We start from the raw sequence: 16873 nt of genomic DNA, 5'->3' as shown, positions 1-16873 counted from the left end.
TTGGATTGATTAGTCATCATCTAACACATTGCACCTGAAACTTACTCAACGAATTCTAGTTGATGTCATGGTCAACTTAGACTATGAAGGACAAACACTACTACAGTTATAATAGGAGAATTTAATTCACTAAGTATAAAGTGGGAAAACCAAAGTGGTGTGCAGTCAGAGTAAATACAATGCATGGCTGCTTCATGAGTCAGTTACAGATGACCTGGACAGCATACAGAAAACTGAGCCATTAGCATCCCTAGGGGACAATGACCAGGGAATTAATGTGATCTGGGATTCAGATACACCAAAGACTGGAAGCCAGATGTCTAATTTTAAAAATGCTAAATGGAAAGATGTAAAGGAATAACTAAAACAAATGGACTGGAAGAGGATCTTCAACAACATTTTAGGAGAGGCCAAGTGGAACATTTTTAAGCAATAATGCAATAAGCAAAGATGTGTGTGTTTCTTAGCCCCTGAGTGTATGGCCAATTTGAATGACCAGCAGCATGCTTTTCATGGGTTTAAATAAAGGGGACTATTTTATTCACACGTTTGCCCTAAAAGTCTAACGCTACATTACTCACACACGGACTCGAGAAAGAAAGCAAGAAAGAGGATAGTTCACTTTTACCAATTACAAACAAAGGATTAGTTCAAAAGTCCCATGATGTTAGCTCGTCCTGGGGAAAAGGCATGCGTTGCAGGCCAGGTGAAGAAGGCATTTTCACTCTTGAAGTGCAGTTGGTAGATTTGATAGCCGGAGTCTTATATTGAAGTCGTTGCAGGATTCTCTCGACGAGGTGGATTTTCAGCAGGTCACCAAGTTAGTTGCTTGTAGTCTCATCAACAGGAGGTTGGTTTTCTGTGCTGGTGGACTTGAAAAGGAACAGGCTTGGAGACTTTAGGATGTTGTAGTCTCCAGTTTTAAGGCATAGGTGCTTTGCCTTTGTTGTTGTGTCTCCAGCTGTGGTTTGCAAACTGACCAGTTTCCCTGTGGTGCTTGTAGTAATAAGATCCACTATCTTGTGTTTAGTTTTGGTCATGTGACCACCTGATCAATACTCCTATTGTCCACCCAGAATGATTTGAAGCTGGAAGCCAGGGCTACATAATGGGGGATGGGTGGTGGCCATGCACAGCTACTTGTGATTTAACTGGTTTCTTACAGCTGTCTTTGTTAAGTTTCGAGCTTGGAGTCCATAGATATTGAGTTTTAGGTAAGACCACGAACTTTAGGAGGTGTGAATTCTACCAATGGTTTCATCTTGGTATGCTTATTCAAGGGTGGCACTCCACCCATTGTCATTTAATTGCAAAAGTCACCTGGCCCTCGGCAGGCATCTTATGCAGCCCTTTTAATTTTCCATTGTGGTTCATCTTTTTTTAAAAAAAGGAAAATTCAGCTCCAGAAGATTCTATGCTGGATACAGTCCATGTTTAAAGTTATGAATAGGACATTCCTTGACTGGCCATGACAACAATACATTGCATCTTCCATCTGCCTGCCATCTGTCTAAGTCTTCTTGAATCTCCCTCCCTGTTGGTTAAACTTGCTACTTTTGAGTTGTCAACAAGTTTGAGATTGTACTCTTTATGTCCAAGTCTAAAGCATCAGCATAAACTGAGAATTATCCACCTCCCTTTCCTGAAGATTTTGATACATTTTGGGTAAGGCTTCATGAATGCTAAATGCTCCAGTACCTTTCTCTTAATATGTGAGGCAGATCAGTAAATATCTGCAGATAATTTGACCATGGAGAGAGGATTGGCATAATGGCTGATCTCAGGCTTTAGAGAGGGTACAGAAAAGATTTACAACAATGATGCTAGGGATGAGTGACTTCAGTTACGAGGATAGATTGGAGAAGCTGAGGTTGTTCTGCTTGGAGAAGAGAAGGTTGAGAGGAGATATGATAGAGATATCATGAGGAGGTCTATACAATGGATAGAGAGAAACTGTTCCTTTTGGCAGAGGGGTCAAAATCCAAAGGACACATTTAAGCTGATTGGCAAAAGAACTGAAGGCGACATGAGAAAACATTTTTTTTACGATGAGAAGGTTGTGGAGGCAGATTCAGATGTGGCTTTCAAAAGGGAATTGGATAAATACCTGAAGAAACAAAACGTACAGAGAAAGGGTAAGGGAGTGGGGCTAGTTGAAATGCTCTTGCAGAGAGCCAGTGCAGATTCAGTGGACCGAATGGCCTCCTTCCGTGTTGTAACCATTCTCTGGTTCTATAATATTGGTCTCCATGAGGTCCATACCAGAAGAAGCCACAGGATAGCTGTATTCTGAGGCCAGTTGTACAAGTACCTATCTCTGCTCACTGCTGAAAGTAGCTAACACTGCACAGACCAGGAACAAAACTTTTTATAGCTTTATCCATTCATTCATTTTTGAAATAATACTTCAGCAAATCACTGTTGCCTTTTTTGTTAAAACCATGCATTTCTAAACACTTTCTTATTTTACATGGATATTTGGCAGAGGTAGTCTTCAAACAAAAACCAAGAAGGTTCCTTACAGGATAGAGAGGGAGAGTCATAGGTAAAAAGAGTTGAAGTGTCATTTGTATGACTCGCGTCAGCTCATTGTAGAGCAGAGCTTTCCGCCACACAGCAACTGATGCCAATTGCTTTGTAATACTTCTGACTGGTTCAAATTTTATATTCCTATAAGAGAAATAAATCTGTGTAATGAGGAAAATCTACCAATAAAAAGAAACTGGAAGTTAGCCAGTTAATTTTTTTGTATTTGTTCCAGGGATGTGGACAGTGTTGGCAATGCCACATTTATTGCCCATCCCTAGTGCCCCCAAAATGTTGGTGATGGGCTTTCACCTGGAAGTGCTACAGTCCTTGAGTTGTTGTGCTAAATGTATTAGGTAGGAAAAGTAAGGAGATGCAGTGATGATGATCGGTGATGTATACCCAAGTCAGGATGGTATATGATTTGGAGAGGAGGTGGAGGTATTCCCATGAAATTGCTGTTCTGGTTCTATTTAGTAGTTGAGGTCCCATGAAAGGAAAGTGTTGTCAAAGTAATCTTTGATAGTTGCTGCAGTGTATCCTGTTGATCATACATATTGCAACCACAGTCCACAGGTAGTGGAGGGGTGGGCATGGGTTCCAATGGGAGGGTCTGCAATCAAGCAAACTTTTCTGGTGTTCAGTAACATGTCTAGGATTGAAATGACATCCTCTCAAAGTGATACTTCCTTTAGCATTCCAGACTTTTAACCTGTGTGGCAACTTTGAACAAAAACAAAGAATTTATCGTTCCTTGGGAGGGATTTTAAAAACATATACTTTTCTTGCCCTGCTCCTTTTAATCTTACTTCTCGTTTCTCAGCCATCTGTTATTTTCTAACTTTCTAGAATGTGAACTTTTTAATCGTTTCTTTTCATTTTCTTTTTCACTCCATTTTTTCACAGTCTGCCTTACAAGACTTTTTTTCTTTGTTTTGTTGTTCTGTGTTTCTTTTCTATTTCTGTCATCGTTGTGAAATCTCACCGCAATTTGCCTGTTTTTTTTGTACTTGCCACTATTTATATTGTGAATGCAGATCTTGTCTTTCTTATTCACCTTTTCCAGTTTAGCAATCGTGCATGCAGTCCTTGAATCAGTAGCTGAAGAGCACATTGTTGACTTTAAGAACAAACAATGAAGGCAAACCACCATAACAAACTTAGGTTATATAGTACTGTTTGAAAGTGCCTTGTTTGCTGCATTTTTGTGTTGCTAAGAGATTTAGCAAGTGTTTACATTAGGATTCCCAACTTTGAGCTCTTATTACTGAAGCAGAATTGGGAGCTCTGTTACACGGATCAGCAAAAGTCTGTCATTTCTGTAATATGGAGATCTGTAGACCTAAAATTGTTGTGGATTACAAATGTCTTTGTAATAGCTGTCACCATCAGATTTATACAAGTCTTGAAAATGAATTAATTCCCCAACAGAACTAAACAAATGTCTGGGAGGGCAGTGACTAGTGGGGTTCCTTGGGAATCTGTAGAGTCTCTTGCATTTTGTGCTGTTCATAAATGATACAAGGGAGGTTAATTCTAGTAATGTCACTAAATCTAATGATTTAAGTTATGTGCCTCACTGCATAATCTAATGCAGACGGACAACATTCAGAGGGATATAGACAGACTAAGTTTGAGTTCCTCTGTGCCACCCAAGAGAAGACAGTGACCCATGTTGTTGTAAATTGGTGATGTTAGCTCCTTGTATTAGAGGCCATTTATCAGGTATTAATCTAGATAATGTATGTACTCCCACAGCTACCTTGACCACACTTCCTCATACCCTGCTTCCTGTAAGGACTCAATTCCATTCTAATAGAAAAGCAAAATATTGTGGATGCTGGGAAACTGAAATAAAAACAAAAAAGGTCACAGACCTGAAATGTTGTTTCTGCTTCTCTCTCCACAGATACTGAGTATTTCCAGCATTTTCTGTTTTTACTCCATTCCATTCTCCTAGTTTCTCCATCTTTATCGCATCTGTTCTGATGATGCAACCTTCATACCATTGCGTCTGATATGTCTTCCTTTTACCTCAACTCGCCAAGGATCCTTCAACAACACCTTCCAAACCTGCAACCTCTACCACCTAGAAGGACAAGGGCAGCAGACGCATGGGAACACCACCACCACCTGCAACTTCCCCTTGAAGCCACTCACCATCATGACTTGGAATTATATTGCTGTTCCTTCACTGTCGTTGGGTCAAAATACTGGAACTCCCTCCCAAACAGCACTGTGGGTATTCCTACACTACATGGACTGCAGCGGTTCAAGGCGGCAGCACACCACCACCTTCTCTAGGGCAAATAGAGATGGGCAATAAATGCTAGTCTTGCCAGCGACGCTCATATTCCAAGAATGAATAAAAAAAACTTCTTCCCACCATGGTTGATAGGGCCCTCGACTGTGTCTGTCCCATTTCTCGCACTTCTGCTCTCACCCTTTCCCCTCCATTCCAGAACCATGATAGGGTTCCCCTTGTTCTCGCCTTCCATCGTGCCAGCCTCTGTATTCAATAGATCATCCTCTGCCATTTTCGCCACTTCCAGCATGACGCCACCACCAAACACATCTTCCCCTCCCCTTTCAGCATTCCGAAGGAACTGTTGCGTTGTCAACACCCTGGTCCACCCCTTAATTACCATCAGCTACTCCTCCCCTTCTCATGGCACCTTTCCATACAAATGCAGATGATGCAACACCTGCCCTTTTACTCTCCTCAGCATCCAAGCCCCAAACACTCCTTCCAAGTGAAACAGCAATTTATGTGTACTTTCAATTTAGTATACTGTATTCGTTGCTCACAATGTGGTCTGCTTTACATTGGGGAGTCAAATGCAAATTTGACTGCTTTGCGGAACACATCTGTTCAGTCCGCAAGCATGATCCCTAGCTTCTGGTCGCCTATCATTTTAATTCTCCATTTTGAATGGAGGAGCAGGCTCGATGGGCCATATGGTCTACTCCTGCTCCTATTTCTTGTGTCCACCTTGCTCTCACGCTGACCTCTTTGTCCTCAGTCTCTTGTTCCACTGAAGCTCAATGAACAGCACCTCATCTTTAGACACTTTACAGCCTTTACTGCCTGACCTGTTGAGTATTTGCAGCATTTTCTGTGTTTATTTCAGATTTCCAGCATCCGCAGTAGTTTGCTTCTGAATGTACTACAGCTATTTCGCTGCAACGTACATCATAACCTAGCACAAGCCTGTCCTTACTAAAATTTGTGCATGCACTTTTCTAACAGGATTCACTGGAAAAAAAAACAGGGACAGTAATCCTGCGTGTTTTCCCTTCCACCTGGTGAAGTGCTTTGGGATGTCCTGAAGTTATAAAAGGCACCATATAAATGCGAGTTCTTTTGTTCTTCTTTTATCTATCAACATCTTAGATTTCATTCTCTTCTCTGACCTCACACATTACTTCCATATCTCCTCCATTGCTGAAGCTGCCTCCAGAAAGCTCACTTTCCTCTTTCATTTCAAGACTTGAATACTGGTCCTATACCTTGGAAAGACTGTTGAACACCTTTCTTATATTCCTGAATATGATGCAAGCAAAAGCTTGTCATCAGATAGTTAGTCCTCCTTTTACCATTAGCCCTATCTCACATGAACTTTGTCTTTCTTACTGTCTCTGCTGTTCACATGTAGCCTGGATTTTACAGTGAAAATAATGGGAGGCTATCAGTGCTCACCATCACAACAAAGTAAATTGGACTGCAACTTCCAGCGATTATACATGTGTTCTTTGGGCCTCCTTATCTCGGGAGACAATGGATACGCGCCTGGAGGTGGTCAGTGGTTTGTGAAGCAGCGCCTGGAGTGGCTATAAAGGCCAATTCTAGAGTGACAGGCTTTTCCACAGGTGCTGCAGAGAAATTTGTTTGTCGGGGCTGTTGCACAGTTGGGTCTCCCCTTGCGCCTCTGTCTTTTTTCCTGCCAACTACTAAGTCTCTTCGACTCGCCACATTTTAGCTCCGTCTTTATGGCTGCCCACCAGCTCTGGCGAACGCTGGCAACTGACTCCCACGACTTGTGATCAATGTCACAGGATTTCATGTCGCGTTTGCAGACGTCTTTATAGCGGAGACATGGACGGCCGGTGGGTCTGATACCAGTGGCGAGCTCGCTGTACAATGTGTCTTTGGGGATCCTGCCATCTTCCATGCGGCTCACATGGCCAAGCCATCTCAAGCGCCGCTGACTCAGTAGTGTGTACAAGCTGGGGATGTTGGCCGCCTCGAGGACTTCTGTGTTGGAGATACGGTCCTGCCACCTGATGCCAAGTATTCTCCGGAGGCAGCGAAGATGGAATGAATTGAGACATCGCTCTTAGCTGACATACGTTGTCCAGGCCTCGCTGCCATAGAGCAAGGTACTGAGGACACAGGCCTGATACACTCGGACCTTTGTGTTGTGAAATGTGGAAATCAGCAAGTTGCTGTCTGAGTTGCCCTGCTCCACCAGAAGCTGCGTGATGACAGCATCTCACCAAGAGACTCGGCATTGAAACACATGGAATGAAGTGAAATTGCAGCACTTATCCGCTAGTTACCCACTAAACAGAAAATATTAGGGCTTGTGCATTCAAGTGTAAGTGATTTTTGAATGGCGTATTAGGTCATAATTACTGCCAAGCAACCTTTCTGGCGCTGATGATTAACTTTTACAAGTATAGAGTCTTATTCTTTCAGATTTTAATTTTGTTGGAGATTTTTAAAACTTAAAAAATGATTATTTTTTACTTTCTCTTTCTGTCTCTTAACTCCTGTTAAATCCCATCTTTATTTCCCTCTCATTAGGTTTTCTGAACGTGAATTACCATTGAATATAATATTCTAACTTACATTTCCAGTTTTCTTTCTATGTGCCTCAGTAAGGATTCCTTAATCTGATTGGTTAAGGAGACACACAGTTGCTTGCCCTGTTCACAAAGATCCCGGATCCCCTATAGAGGGCATGGTGCTGTTTTCGCTGTCTAATAACCGCAACTTCCAGTGCAAAAGGCCATAGGAAGTCTGTAGGCATGCGCAAAGAATGGCGAGCACCTTTCATTTGCTGCTGATTTCAAAATCTGGGCCAATATCTTTCACATACATACACACTCTCTCAAAAACACACGCACAACCTCTCTTTACTGTTTAAGCCAGCAAGCTTTCAATTTTGGATATTGCTGCATAAAGATGAATAAACTTGTTGACTAATTGTACAGCATGTATTGAAAGACATTGCTTTAATAGATCTTGTGAACAAAGCTTTGATTATCCCACCAGTTGTCCCTCCTAGAGGCAAATCTATTACTAGATATAGAAGTTGCAGTCTTGAAGGACATATGGTTCATCATCACTTATTTCCAACTTAGAACTATTGACCTGCTTGATGAGCACAAGAAACTGCCTGAGACGCCATGATATTGAAAAGGGAAATCACATATGTTGTTATGGTTACAGGAAACTCTTAGAATAGTTTATTTATGTAAACAAATGGGAGTAGTTTGCTCAGTTGTATCTGGACTGGGGCAAAAAACCTCCACAAGTGGATGAGTTACTGGTGCTTCTTGATTATCTGGGAACTCCAGAAGTCAGCATTAGACCCAAGTTTTTCAGGGCTTGGTACTTGAGCCTTGATTTTATCTCAGGAAGGTGAGGTCTAGAGCAGCCAGCAAACTATCCTAACCTTGGCACCATGAGGCTTAGGTGATTTTAAGCATCTGCATGTCCCTGATCAGTTGCCAGCCTGAAACTGGTGGGAAACAGTAACTGGCCAGAGATTGGTACCGGAATGTCAAGCAGCAGGGGCTGCTGGCAGGAACCAAAGGAATGGTCCCTGGTGCTTGGGTAAGTCAGAGAGAGAGGGTTCCAGCAGGATCTTCTGATCAGGAAGAAACAAGAGAGACTTAAACTTTCCTCGCATGGCCAGACGAGCACTCTTGGTTCATGTCTATTAAAGAAGCAAATCTGCCCAACTTATCTGGTCTGGCCTATATTTGGCTCTAGTCCCACGTCAACATGTTTGACTCTTAACTTCCCTAGCAAGCTGCTTAGTTATATCTTACCACTACACAGAATAACAAAGCAGTGCATCAAAAAGAATAGCTACCATCAATTTCTCAGGGAAACATGGGGTGGGCAATAATTGACGGCCTTGCCAGCAATGTTCACATCCCGAGAATGAATTTTAAAAAAATTTTACAGCTTGCCTTTTTTGATCCCAACTCTGATTCCCATAAGGTTCACCTGATGGAAAAGCGGTAGCAGCTTCCTCGCTTAGCCTACTGGTTAATATAGCAGTTGGGCTCCATTAATGCCATCAGAGCCCCCTGTGATAAAAGAAGGGCCCTGCTGTTTTCAGGCGGATGTCCTTCCAACCTGCTCAGAAGAGCAGGTTAAAATTGACGATAGTTTCTGCCAAGTGAGCAGTGTTCAAATCACCCCTCTTATTTCAATCTTCCGTGCAAAATGCCCTGGTTGAGGTGCCGCACTTGGTATCAGAATTTATGGGAAGTGAACTGGAAGCACAATCTTTTTGGCTACAAATATAATACCTGTGAAAGTTTCTTAAAATTTACCTTTCAAAGCTTTATGAAAAGTGTTAAGCTGATAATTCAAAAACAAATTTCTTTCTGTTTAGTGATGCAGCCCTAACTAGTAAATGCTTTCTTTCAGACCCAGACATCTTAAACTTCTGGCAAATCACCCAACACGTTATAATAGTGTCAGAACTATTTGCAGATGGGCAAAAGTTTTCTCCAGTACCTGGACTGATTCAGTGGCAAAGAAACATCACCAAGTTAACATTGTCAGTACTGGCAAGAGCAGTTTCTCTACAGCCAATGTCATTATCACCAAATGCCATCTGCGAGTTGACTTCTGGAACTGCTGAAGTTCAATCCAGTCTGTTCCTTTCTCACCTCCTACATTCAGAATTTCTTGAAGTACGTTTGCTGACCCTGGAGACAGTGTTGTTGTGGCTGGAGGAGACGGATTCCAACCAGGTCAGAGAGACAAATGGGAATGTACTGTTCCTGTTATCACAAGTTGAGGATACTCTGAAAAAGCTAGCAATGCAAGAAAAACACCCAGAATGTCTTGCCAAGGTGAGGGATTATCTGATATAGTAACATGCAATATCAATGAAAGTTCTTAAGTAAATATTTCAAGTATGGCTTTTTTTTTTACTCTTGCCTAAAAGCTTTCAAACAAAATGAGACGATAGCTACCAAAGTAGTTTTACATATAAAACAAAAAATATGAAAAAACCTAGTCTTACTGAAAGTACTCACATTGACTATTCAAATGGATCACTTTACTAAACCAATAAAGCTAAAAGCTCAGTCTAAAAGTGTTCAAATGACTGACATTGACATTTACCTTGAGACATAAATGCAGTCTGTGTGTACAGTTTTATAACTAAATGCTATGTCAAATATTATATAGGTCCTGAAAATCTTGTGCCATCTCGATATAGAGAGACTGTGTCCCTGGATAATGAATGCATCAGTGATGAGTGAGGCCAAACTTCTCAAGTGGACCTTGTCTATAGCGGAGACCACAAAAAACAGGTACTTCTCTAATACTTAATAGGAGTTTAAATAATGAAATTCTGAAGGTGTTGAACATGGTGCATGGTTGTTGAAATTTCAGTTATTTACTTCTTGAAGCCTGAACAGACTGCCTTGGTTTCTGAAATCACTCGCCCACATTTTAATGAGAGTCTTTACCATGTCCTATCACTGTAGGAGTGTATCATCATGTTTGTTACAATGTTCAAGGACTAGTTCAGAAATGTGGAGCATTTTTGGAAAGTAGGTGTGGCATAAAGCCTAAAAAAAAAATTGTTATTCTCAAAAAGTCTTTATTTTGCACTTGGAATAACAGATACCATAGTAAATTTCAGACCTTGAGCTTTATCGCAAACATATTTCTGTATTGGAAAGCAACTAAGACCAGAGACAGGACTATCTGCCAATTCTACACAATTTAACTTCACGCATCGTTGTTACATTAAATGAGCATTGATGTTAATTTATTAAATGCATTATTTGTCTTTTTTCTTATATCCTATTACTTAAATGAATGCAGAGTATTTGTGAAAGATTCAAGTCCCATTTTTACAAGTCCAGATAAATCCTGGCTATTATGCAGACATACCCGCACCGGCAGTGCCACATGCACCCCCTGCACAAGGAAAATGTGTCAAGCTTGCAGGTACAAAATTGAGGTCCTGCCACCTTCCCGCCTCTGCCAAAATTTAGCCTGTGAAGGGCCTTCCTGCCCCACCGCCAACTGAGGCCCTTAACTGGGCAATTAACCCTCAATTAAGGGCCTCTTTCCACTGCAGCCACAATTACCCGTGCAGTGGGTGGCCCTGTCACCTCATGGGAAGCACAGTAGGAAAAATCATGCAGGCTACTTTCTGGCTCCGGGGTGGGGTGGGGGGGGTGAGGTGTCCTGCAACCCACCTCCCCCGTGACCCCCACCACACAAGAGCTCTCCTGCCCTGAACTTCCTGAGGTCTGGCTCCAGCGATGGTCTTCAGTCCGCTCACCTCCAACAGCAGCAACTGCCTCTGCGGTGGTGCTGCAGCTGCTGGCCTTCAATTGGCTGGTAGCTCTCCAAGGGCGGGACCTCTGGCGACAGGGTCCTGAATCCTATGGAAGGCCCGCCACTGTCCAGTTAAGTGCCTGATTGGCACTAAATTCAGCGGGCCTTCCAGAAAATAGGGGATCTCGCCATCTATTTCTCCCAACATTGAGACCCCCGCCGCCTACATAAAATTCCCCTCAAAAGTCATCAACCTGTTTCTCTCCCCACAGATGCTGCCAGGCCTGCTGAGTATTTCCAGCATTTTCTGTTTTTATTCCAGATTTCCATCATCTGCAGTACTTTACTTTTGTATTACAGTTGCTCCTGGTGTGGTTTAACGAGGGCTTTGTATAGCTGCAGCACAACTTCTGCCCCCTTGTATTCATTGCATTAGCCTTTTTAATTATTTTTTGTATCTATCTGTGACATTTTAACTGTCTATGAGCAAGGACCCCTAAGTCTCTTTAGACCTCCACCTTTTCTACCTTTCCACCATTAAGAAAGTATTTTGATCTATCCTTTTTAGCTCAAAAGTGGATGACCTCACTCTTGCCTATATTAAAATCCATTTGTCATAGTTTTACTTACTCACTTAATCTATAAATACCTCTTTGTTATTTTATGCTTCCATCTATACTGTTCACAGTGCCATCTGTCTTTTTGTTATTGGAAAACTTGAATATGTGGCTCTCTATCTCATCATCCAAGTCATTAATAAATATGGTCTATAGTTGAGGCCCCCAACACAGATCCCTGTAGGATGCCACAAGTCACATCCTGCTAATTAGATTTCCTGCCACTCAGCCAGTTTCCTAACTAGGTCAATAATTTGTCTTCAATTCCATGTGTTGGTTACAATTAAAGCACATTTGGGGAGATCAGTAGCTGGTTACAGGCCAAGCATTTCTTGGAAAAATCCATGCCATGACAGCCACACAAAAGACCCTCAACATTTAGCCCCAATTCATTGGAGATGCAGGCAGGTAATACCCCCTCCTACTTCAGGACTAAGTCTACTAGTGCCAAAGTTGCCTGGATGAAGATTTCAAAATGAATCAGTGTCATTACCCATACTGCACCAGAGAGTATAGTGGTAATGTCACTGGGCTAGTAATCCAGAGGCTGAAGCTAAAGCCCTGGGGACACGGTTTGGAATCCCATCATGACAGATGGTGAAATTTGAATTCAATTAATAAAAAGTCTGGAATTAAAAAAAGCTCGTCTCAGGGTGACCATGAAACCATTGTCAATTGTTGTAAAAATCCATCTGGTTCACTAATGTTCTTTAGGGAGGGAAATCTGCCGTCCTTACCGAGTCTGGCCTACATGATTCCACTCCTACATGACTCCAGGCCCCACATCCCTTGAACGAATAAAGAAACATCGAGCAAATGAGGCAAGTAGAGATTTATTGGAATTGGAGCAGGTCCTTCAACCCCTAGTGCTTGTCCTGTCATTCAGTAAGATCATGGCTGATAGGATCCTAACTCCATTCCCTAGCCCTGGCTCCATATTCCTTAATATTCTCCACTAGCAAAAATTTATCGATCTTAGACTTTAAATTATTAATTGAGCAATTATTGCTTTTTGTGAGAGAAAATGCCACCTTTCATGTGAAGAAGTGTTTCCTAATTTCTCACCTGGCTGACTTGACTTTGATTTCATGATAAGCGTACCAATCCCTTCATTTACGTACCTACTCTTCCTCCTTAGAAGAAGTGGCACTAATGCCAGTGTTTCTATCTTGTCCTAGCCAGGAGATGGCATACCATTTACCCTTTCTCATTTCTCATAATACTCTTTTCAGCAAGAGAATATGGAGGGCACTACGGCAAATAGGTAATACTTTGCACTTAGAAGATCAAAGTTCAGCTCGAAATAAGTAATGCACTGTAGCTAATTTGCAAAGTTATGGACAAATGAAGGAGATGGTCAGGGCACAAAAAGTTTTTGAGATGTTTACTTAGTTGCTGTCATCATCTTAAATGTTTCGGAGGGAAGTGCAACAGGTGAATGATGACTGCCAAATGAAGAGGAGCAAATGGAGATGGCAGCAACAGAAGGATCATCTCCGGCATCCAGTCCATTTCGTGTGCCAACTGTGTGGGCAAGGGTCTGGCATCCTACTGGGCCTGCCTTCAAATAGGAGTTAATGTAGGAGTAGAATACTTCCATCTATTGAGTGCACTATGTGCAACTTGCAGCAATGAAATTTTGACATTACTGCAGTATCTTGAGAGATTTATAGAAATGCAGATTGTCATGAAGCAATTGTATCTTCTTCATAATCTGCATGGGAGCCTCAAAGTAGTGAAGAAAAGAGTGCTATACGGGGTTCACAGGAACCCCATCATAAATACTGTTGAGCTCTGTGAGTCTGTTACTGTCATATTTAATAGAAGAAGCAGTGATGATGAATACCATCAGATACCATTATGGACTGCTGTCTTGCAGATCCATGGTCATCTTGCTGCACTCTCCAGGACTTGGAGGCATGGCAGGAAAAAGATTTTATGAGCTGACTTCCTCTTAAGTTGGGCATACATGTTCCTACTCCACCCAGGCTACTGAAATGATTGAGTGGGAGTCACTACATTGTTCTGATTCCAATTGTTACATCTCATGAACCGGCATACCAGCCCAGCAAAACAACACCTCACCATCCAATAGCAACCTACTTCATAGTTGCTGCTGCCACTCAGAGAGCACTTAGGCATTGCCTGAGATTGTGAAGTAGGACAGCACACTTTACAGGGTTACTAATGGGAAGCTTGTTTGTAGGACATAATTACCATAAACAGACAAAATAAATATTGATCTTTTTTTATCCATAGTGTGGACAGTGTTTGTTGGATAAGGCCATGAAAGGTTATATGTGCTGGAAAGGAGCTAAAAGATGACACTTCACCTTATGTAGAGGAAATTTGGTGCATGATCTTAGGGCAGATACAATGGGCTGAATTTTAACTGTAGCCGCTTGCAGTGGGAGAGACTGGCAGCACGGAAGTTTCAGCAGCGCATTTGTCAATGGTTTTTTAACTTAGCCACAGCATTTGCATCTGACTTCTGGGTTTCCTGACCAATTGATGTCTGCTTCAGCTCACTATATAAAGGGTCAGAGTTGAAATATTGTGGAAGTGTCATAACAGAGCCAGCAACTTCACTGACAAAAGTTCAATGTGGAAAGGAAGCATCATGCTTCTCAGATGCATCCCTGGACATCATGCTGTGGGCTGTAAGGAACCTCGAGTAGATTCTGTTCCCTGCAGACTGGAGGAAGAAGACAGCCTCAGAGAACAAGCAGGCGTAGCTGGAAGTGACCGAGGAGATCAACAGCAGAAGTATATTGCCTTGCTCCTGGATACAGTGCCACAAGAGGTTTAATGACCTGATCAGAGCAGGAAAGGTGAGTGGCATGCCGCATTCAAGTACAAGCCCCCTTACTCTGCCTTCCCCAGCCTTCTGAAGTACATCACTTTTCAAACCTTGCAGGTGCAGCCATCCATGTCTGTCAAGCAACCGCCTCACATTCCCATCTGTCCAGCCACCACTGACACTCTCATCTTATTTCAGTGTTATACCCATCCCTCACAGTGACCTTGCACAAATGTTCTCCTTACATCCTCTCAAAACATTCAACTTCTCATACTTGTAAGTCTCTTCTTTCTCCTCTTGCAGAAGACAGCACAGAACACCAGGAGAGGCAGAGAATCAGAAGTGGCCCTCTCATCATAAACACCTTGACAGTGGCAGAGGAGGATGGCAATGCGCCAGGTCTCTGCATCCCTGGCCACTGGAGCTGGAGAGATGGGGTCTCCCAGTTAAATGGTGATAGGTATAAATATAACAGTCACAGAACGTACAACACCCACTCATGTTGATTTGATGTCAGCAGCTACCGAAATATGATGCTGTGCACAATGATGGCAGAGAACCCTATCGTCTTTTCAGTTCTAACTCTTGTCTTTCATCTCCCACTGGTCCTACAAGCATCCCTCAGGAGCACAATCCAATTTAAAACACATTTCTCCCTATAAAAAAGTAGCTAAGCATACAAGCATCAATGGAGAGCAGCAGCACAATTGTATTAGCTAGCTAGCAAGCAAAATAGTATGCAATGCCAATGCAAATTACTTTTGTTGACAAAATAGAGCTAGCTACACCATGTCACGGAGTGGTAGATGGACCCTATCGGATGACCTCTGTGGATTCACACTGTTAGGAGTGCAAATTCATCCAATACACCATGAAACTCAAGGAGAGGATTGTTATTGAGATGAGGCTGTAGAAAAATCAGCAATAGGAAGACGAACCATTTCTCTCACTACTATTGTCAGAAGACAACTTAATCCGTGTTGGTCAATGTTTCTGCAACTTCTCCACCTGCTTGTAATATATGTCTGAAGACGGGCCAGCCAACAAAAGGGCAGTTATCTCTAAATCAGGAGGATGTTATAGGATGGAGCAATATTTCAGAAGAGTCATGTAAAACAGAAAAGCAGAGTGGGACAGGAAGAGACAGAGAGATTAACGGTAGGTAGCCAAGACTAGTTTATTCATCTTGACAGGCTATTAAACTAGATCCTGGATTCTAAAATACAGAAACAACAGAATCTCTCACGGACAAAATGTCATTTACTCGCCAAAGCTAGTGACAAAATTAGATAAACACAATTACAAATAAAGAGCGCCCTTCAGTTCCTCCGATAAAGCGATTCTCTTAAATTCACTATGTCTCAGTCTATCACTGTCGATTCTGATTCAACTCTGACAAGATAATTATTGACAAAAAGAAGTTGAGCGGTTGTTACTGCATGTATTATTCAATCACAAAATGTTTTGTCACTATCTGTAAGATTGTACTCCAGACAATTTATGTCCAAGCCAAATCTCTTACCTGTTAGCAAAGGTGCACTTTTAACAATGTAAATATATGATACAGACAACTTTAAAATGACATTGGCCGCTGAGGTTAACTGCCCTCAAGCTGGATAGTAAATGATGCACGTTGCAGTTACTGATAATTGACACACTTGTAAAACTTGTCCTTTAATCCAATTCACCACAAAAGAAAAATCAGTTAATGACTGTTTCTAACATGGTCATTGAAACATAATAAATTTTTACTATGTCTTCGCCAACAGTTTTTAAAACTATAAATGCAGCATGGATTTTGTTAAGGAATCGTAGACAGTTCATCAAAGATTAAGGTTTATTAAAGCAACCGTTACATTGTATTTACTAACTATTGTATATGGATCAGCAGCACCTGTTTTTGCCAATATCACTCAGCCCCATTACATCGTACTCTTGTGTTCATGAGGAACTTAATGCTGACTTCCAGAAATTTCTTGGATTTTCATGCCCGTCTTCCCCGCAATACAAGTTCTGGAACCAAGTGATTCCAAATGGATAGCAGCGGCATTGCGACATTTATGTAAAAGCAACTTTCAACATGTCAGTGAGCTTGTGTCCTCAGTGAAAGTAATGCGAGCCAGAGTGTAGAAATCGAGACATTCCCAAGTGACTTTTGCCATTTTATAATGAGTTACATAACACAGGCCTTTAAACTTGTGTTTTAGAATAACCTAGCTGCTAAGTTTCACATGGAGAGCCACATTACAATTTTTCGCTTACATAGGGGGAGCCGATGAGACAATTTCAGAAAGGTAAAGGCATTGAATATTTATCTTATTATTAATCAAAACGACAACACATGTGCATTTATGTGAAGAAGTTTTAAATGAGAAGACTAAT

At 41.8% G+C, this 16873-nt stretch overlaps 1 protein-coding gene across 7 annotated transcripts in view; it reads left to right on the top strand.

Annotated features, from left to right (window-relative positions):
- Positions 1-16873, top strand: part of thada (THADA armadillo repeat containing) — a 432101-nt gene that overhangs the window by 328397 nt on the left and 86831 nt on the right. For all 7 annotated transcript variants that reach the window (XM_068045168.1, XM_068045169.1, XM_068045167.1 and 4 more), the window contains 2 exons: positions 9197-9627; positions 9968-10092. In XM_068045168.1, the coding sequence (XP_067901269.1) occupies positions 9197-9627; positions 9968-10092 (556 nt within the window). The remainder of the gene's footprint in view (positions 1-9196; positions 9628-9967; positions 10093-16873) is intronic.

The sequence above is a fragment of the Heterodontus francisci genome, chromosome 13, assembly GCF_036365525.1.
Source record: "Heterodontus francisci isolate sHetFra1 chromosome 13, sHetFra1.hap1, whole genome shotgun sequence".
Lineage (NCBI taxonomy): Eukaryota > Metazoa > Chordata > Chondrichthyes > Heterodontiformes > Heterodontidae > Heterodontus > Heterodontus francisci.
The sequence above is the reverse complement of the archived record's forward strand: the minus strand, read 5'-3'. Positions and strand labels throughout refer to the sequence as shown.